General features: G+C 38.5%; 1 protein-coding gene across 1 annotated transcript in view; it reads right to left on the minus strand.

Annotated features, from left to right (window-relative positions):
* DYNC1I1 (dynein cytoplasmic 1 intermediate chain 1) overlaps positions 1-4,231 on the minus strand; it is a gene marked incomplete at its 5' end in the record, with an annotated part of 174,393 nt that extends 170,162 nt beyond the window's left edge. Inside the window, one exon of the mRNA XM_026072651.1 lies at positions 4,090-4,231. Coding sequence (XP_025928436.1) covers positions 4,090-4,231 — 142 coding nt within the window. The remainder of the gene's footprint in view (positions 1-4,089) is intronic.
* Between the last annotated feature and the right edge of the window lie 2,113 nt (positions 4,232-6,344).

Consider the following 6,344-nt stretch of genomic DNA (forward strand, 5'->3'; position numbering starts at 1 on the left):
CAAGCAGAAGATACTTTGTTCCAATGAGAATCTTCATGGGATGCTCCAATAGTCTTGCGGAAAAAATATATCATAACAGAAAGCCCTGCAGAAAGCCCTCTGTCCATATACTTATGCACGTAATTTTCTTGTCCTATCTCTGGAATACAAGCAACTTAGCCAGCAAAAAAGTAAAATGGGGTACGCAAAGCAATGTGGAAATAGGCAAGCTGCTCTCTGTGCAACAACAGGGCTCTGATGAATTGTTCAGAGCCGCCTGATACCTAAGAACATCACATGTCAAATCTACCACTTGTTCAGCACAATGTTTTGGTAAAATCTTCCATAATCAAAGTATAATGCATCTCTGCCTACCTAGAATTAGTCTCCAAGATCACCAAGAAAAAAAGTTGGCTGTCTTCTCCAACTGAAAGCACTGAAAGAAAACTGTCGGTAGTTTCTAGCACCATTACTCATCTAACATCTACTCATTCTTACTGTTGCCCTCACACTATCCTGTCACAAGGGATGTCAGAACGCTTCTGAAACCTAGTGTTATTCCTAGTGAAAAGACCATGACAAATAGCAAGGTGGTACTAAAGATCAAGCAGCAAAACCCACAAAAACCTAGGCTGCACAAGACAGAAATGGTTCCATAATTTAGTGTTATTTACACAGCCCATCCTATGCCTTCTCCTAATAAGCTTAATGGCATTGGGGAAAGGCAACGTTTCTCTAGCTATTATGCTAGGGATAATGGACAATGGTGCTGCAGGATAGCAGCACTACTAGTGTATAGATCATATGCCAGAAGGGATCACTGTAACCATGTAGGTTTTCTTCCTGTGCAACAAAAAGCTGTACGACTTTTCTGAATGAATCATTGTTTGAGCTATTATCTGCCTGTTGGACAGGCACATTATCCTGAAAGAGAAATGTCCAGTGTTAGAAGATCCAATAGAGTCTTAAGTAAATTGCTTCAGTGATTAATTTATTTCACCATTAAAATTTTACACATTTTTTCTGGTTTTGTATTTGTCTAGTTTTAATGCCAAGCAATTTGTTGTTACACATTGCATGCAGGAGCCCTTTCACTCCCCATACAGCTATTATATATACTGAGCAAGCCACCATCTCATTAAGTAAGCTAGAATGAGGTCTGTGGTTCCAGGATAACAACTACTCAACATTGTCTGAACTCTCTCCAATTTATCAAGATCCTTCCTGATGGATGTCAGAAACTGGCATTTCTAGACTATGCTAACCTATGTTCAATGTTCTAAAAGAAATCACAGGTGCTTGCCAATCAACACGTACCTCAGATGTACTTAGTGATATTTGGACTGAGAGATGAAGTCTGACAACTACCAGGAGCCAACAACTCATAGCAGTATGAATAGAAGCTAATTCTGCACTTGAAATTGCAACCCCAAATGGGGAACATACAACGTTCTCTCGCTTTCTTCAAAGCAAGACCTCTCCCACAGGCATTATCTCCTCTGTTGAACCAAAATCTATGACTTTGCAGTTCTTTTTTAATATTCAAGTCTTTGGAGATCATTTCAGCAATGAATAATCAGACTGTCTACAGGACTTCTGTCAGTCTGTGTGAGCTTGTTATTTCTGCAGCAGTGTTAGCAGCAACAACAACAGACAAGCCATGATGATCACCTCTTGGAGACTGGGCTATTAGCAGCTTTAAGATTAAACTGCTCCCCCCTAATGTCTATGCTCAGTCTACTGTTGTGCAGCAAGTTTGCAGTAGAATGGGGGGAAGAGAAAGATCTTACAAGCAAGATGACGCGAGAGATATGACACGTGCCCTCTCTTTCACAGAGGGCAAAATGGAGGAATATATTAAAAGGAAGAAGAGTAAACTTGCTAATACAGATACATAGGCATTCATATATGCAGTAGTCAAAATGGTAAGTCAAAAGTATGGTCTGGACATTTCATAGTATTTCTCTGAGAAAAACTGCTGAGGTGATTTCATTTTGTTTACCCTCTGTGATGACAGGTCTACCAACATTTTCCTGTCCATTTTGGCTGCTCTGTTGTATGTGTATGTTTGAGTGTACTCATCCACACAAACTCACACTGATCTCATCTACCCAGACCCAATGACAAAATAACTTCCACCCAGCATTATCAACAGGTGTCAGAGGTTTAGTGGGGCCTGGACCAGACATTATAGAATTTCCATTTTCACAGACTAATCATTCCAAACACACTTGCCCATGCTGGCACAGAACACAGCACTTTGAATACCAGAGAGGATGGCAAGCAAACTGGGAGAGTACAAATTAGGTCTTGGGATTAGTACTCAGTTCCTAGCATGGCCACAACAATCTCCAAAATGGATTCAGAATGATAGCCCACAAAGCAGCATGTTGTGTGCTTTGCAGAACAGGACAAATCCAGCCCTTCTCTGTAATAATACGAGGTCTTTGTGCTTCTATTACTTGTTGTTGACAGAAATTTGAAGTGCTACTGTAGGCCATATAAATGCCCTACCATAAATCCCTCCAAAGGCATTTCATTAGCTTAATGTCAAAAAAGTTACACCATTAAGGAGCAGAAGGTAACCAGGAATTTACATTTTCCAATCAGCATTGTCACATATACATGTAGGACAGTGAGAAATAACTTTATGCTGAATAGCAGGCTATACTTCACTTAAAAATAATGATCATTTTTGTTCTTCCCAAAGGATTATGACTTGCTGATGTTACTCATTTATTCATGAATGTAGCATTACATTATTTGCATGTTTTAAATTGTCATTATCTTACAGGCTAGGGTTTTGCTATTTAACAAACTCCATTCCTTCTAGAGTGTGGACACAGATGAAGAGCTGAGCAGATTTCAGTAGCAGCTGCGTAACCCCTCCACACCACCATGGTAATGCAAGATGTCTGCGCCTGACTAAAAGGGGACACATTACACTTTCAGCTTATGGAAGTGTGAACTTTCTAAGAAGGGGGCTGGTGTAAGATGACAACAAACCAGATCCTGTTAGCAGAAATATCTCTTATTTCATAAGCTATCACTAATGACATTATTGTAAACCCAGCAGAAGCCGGGAAAAGCATAAATGCCATTTGTAGTATAAAACCTGGCTACCTGAAGCTCTGCAACATTAGTGTTTATGTATGTACAGGTAGGACACCTATTCCTAACCTATTCTTGTTAACTGCAGAGAGCAATCACTATGTTTTCAAAGCATTCGCAGAGTCTTGGCTCATAAATTTGGCTGTGGCTGGCAGCTGAGCTTCATGTTGAATGAGTTCGACACAGAAGAGCTACTAGGACCTGTGCTACATTTCTCAAAGGATATAGTCACTTGGACCTCTTCTTACTTGGACATATTGTCCTTTACCTGCAGCATCTTCCTTTATATTGTACTCCAGACTACGAATTCTTCAGGGACTTTCATTCCCAATTTCAGCCATGTGAACAAAGTTAAGAAGGTTGCTCTTGTGCCCATTCCTTATACACACACCACCACCCTTTTTAACAAGGAGAGAGCTGCTTCCCTCCCACTCTGCACAAAACTCGCTGATACCCGCAGTTTCCAACAGAGAATTGTCTATTGGTCCTGGGGTGTTTCAGCCTTTTTCTAGAAGCTCTTCCCAACTTACTTTCAGTGCCACAAACTGCAACGAGCAGCAATACAAGAACCAAAGATTCCTGGTGTAACCTGGTGTTACACATGGAATGACGCAGCCAATATAACTTCAAAGGAGATTGGTTATATGAACAAAGATTACTCTCACGAGGAACAGGTTGTATGACTGGGCACTTCCCTTTCTTGCATGTTCACACAGAACAACAGAATCCTGTGGGCCTCTTTAAAAGGATAAATTCAGTTGCTGCTTCCTATATAAGTTTTTGTGGCTCATAACTTAAGATCAGCTTGCTGTATGCATTTATTTACTTCACGTCTGAGAGCAGCTTTACTGAATGGTAACACATAGCGGAGTATGCAGAAACAAAAATACACATTATAATACAGCATGTTCTTATTTATGGAAGCAAAGGTRAGAATGGGGGAAGGGAGAACAAAGTGAAAAAATACATTTATTCAGCACTATTGACTCTATGCCTTACCTTCCCATGGGTCCCAGATCTCCAGAGTCCTGGCTGCCTGCATCACTGGGTGTGCTCACTGATTTCGAAGAGGGAGACATAGGGGTTGGGACTAAATAATGAAAATAACAGGTATCCCATGTTAACACATGCAGCGACTGCACTGATGAAGAGCAGTGTCAGACAAATCAAAACCAATGGACCAAAATGATAGTGGATGAATGATTAGGATAGTTTGAAATGGTGAAAGCAAATAAGAAAAGGAAAGAAAAAGAAAAGGAAGAGAGTCAAGTGAATTTTAAGTCTTTTGGAAGTGTTAAAACTGACATGAATTTAGACAGGACTGAAAGCCCAACGTGAGTTTACAGCTAATCAATGGAGGAGATATCTGTAGAAGTAAAATAACACTTGTTTTTTTGTGCATATCTTTAAGTCATAAAGAAATATCAGGGGGTTGTTTGGTTAGAAAACTAAGTGAACTCTTCTGGTAAAGTTAAATAGGCAATAGAATAAGCATAATTTTCAAATTTTGAATTTAAATTAAAAGCCAACGTCTATTGGTTATGTTCTAAGACTGCAGTGTGGAAATGACATCAAAAATAAAAGCTAAATAGGGAAATCCAGCTTAGTTAAAATCATTTCCCAAAGATGGTGAGAATACACTTTAGTTTGCTTAGTGATCATGTTTTCTTAAGTAATTTAGGTTGTATAAAGTTTTCTTTTTTTGAGGGACATGATTTCAAAACTCAAGGAAATGTTTCCCTTGGTTTAGACACTATTTGTCCAGGTTCTAGAAATGATTTTTTCTTTGGCTTGCAGGGGCTATCGAAGCATATTTCATGCAAAGACAGTTTTGTTTCCTTGAACAGGAAAGGAAGTTCATAGCTTGAGGTCAGCCCAAGTTAAAGCTCTTCRGCAAGGGAATAATAAATAAAAAGGTAAAAATATCCAAATTTCTTTTAAAATGGTTTCTCAGAAACATTTTAAAATGCAGAGATGACTCCAGTCAAATTTTAATGCAAGCATTCTTCAAAGCAGTCACATTGAATAAAACACAAAAAGGGGTTTTAGTGCAACAGTGAAGTTCCCCATTTGGTTTAAATCATGTGCACTTCCTCTTATGGATTTAACAGAGTAAAACTTCTAACTATTTTGTTATAGTCTGTAATGTATAATGACAGATCTGTCAAGCGACTTGGATTTTCCATGTGGTCAAACATTTCATGCAGATTCTCACTAGAGACTGTCACAGAAATGACCGCAGCATTAAAAGTGAATTCATCTTCATGACAGCCCTTTGGCAGGTTACAGGTATGTCATAGCTGTTTATGCATTCTATATTCGCTGTGGGACCTGAGTATTATATGCATATGTGAAAGCAGAATTAAAGCCTCTTTTGTATACTAATTGTCATTGTATACACAAGGAAAAAAAAGAGGACAAAAAACTATTAACTAAAATGAATTATCTTATATGTGAATTTTCACATTCTTTTGATAGTATCAAACACGAAATAATTTACTCAAGATAAGAATTGATACTTCGCAACATGAATACATATGTGTTCAGTTTATCACATGATAAGGAAATATAATCCCATTTTTAGATACATATATTTTAAATGCTAAAATATTAAAAATTAGTCTGTTTTTATAATATCACTCTATCTATAATTTACAAAACATTTTATGATATATAAAAATAATCTAACTTGTCAGACAATTCTACAAAGAAGTGGTATTTAAAAAGTTCAATCAACATATTGTAACTTATTAAAATAGCAACCTATCTCAATAAATATTGATTGCTGGAAGCTAGGAATTGAAATCTCAATTCAGAACATCAACTTCTATTTGTGTATGCACCCAACCATCAGTTTGAGTGCCTTCCTAAATGAAGGCTTCAATAATTTGTTGAATTTTGTGGTTTTCCTAAACATTACAGGCAAGAGTGTCTCTGAGTAAAACCCAACTCCAGTGAATTTAATGACAAGGCCTGGTATCTCACAGAATCACAGAATCGCTGAGGTTGGAAGGGACCTCTGGAGATCATCTAGTCCAACCCCCCTGCTCAAGCAGGGTCACCTAGAGCATGTTGCACAGGATTGCGTCCAGGCATGTTTTGAATATCTCCAGAGAAGGAGACTCCACCACCTCTCGGGGCAACCTCTTCCAGTGCTCTGTCACCCTCACAGTGAAAAAGTTTTTCCTCTTGCTCAGATGGAACTGTCTGTGTTTCAGTTTGTGCCCATTGCCTCGCATCCTGTCGCTCGGCAC

This window comes from Apteryx rowi, unplaced genomic scaffold (assembly GCF_003343035.1).
Source record: "Apteryx rowi isolate R43461 unplaced genomic scaffold, aptRow1 scaffold_346, whole genome shotgun sequence".
NCBI lineage: Eukaryota > Metazoa > Chordata > Aves > Apterygiformes > Apterygidae > Apteryx > Apteryx rowi.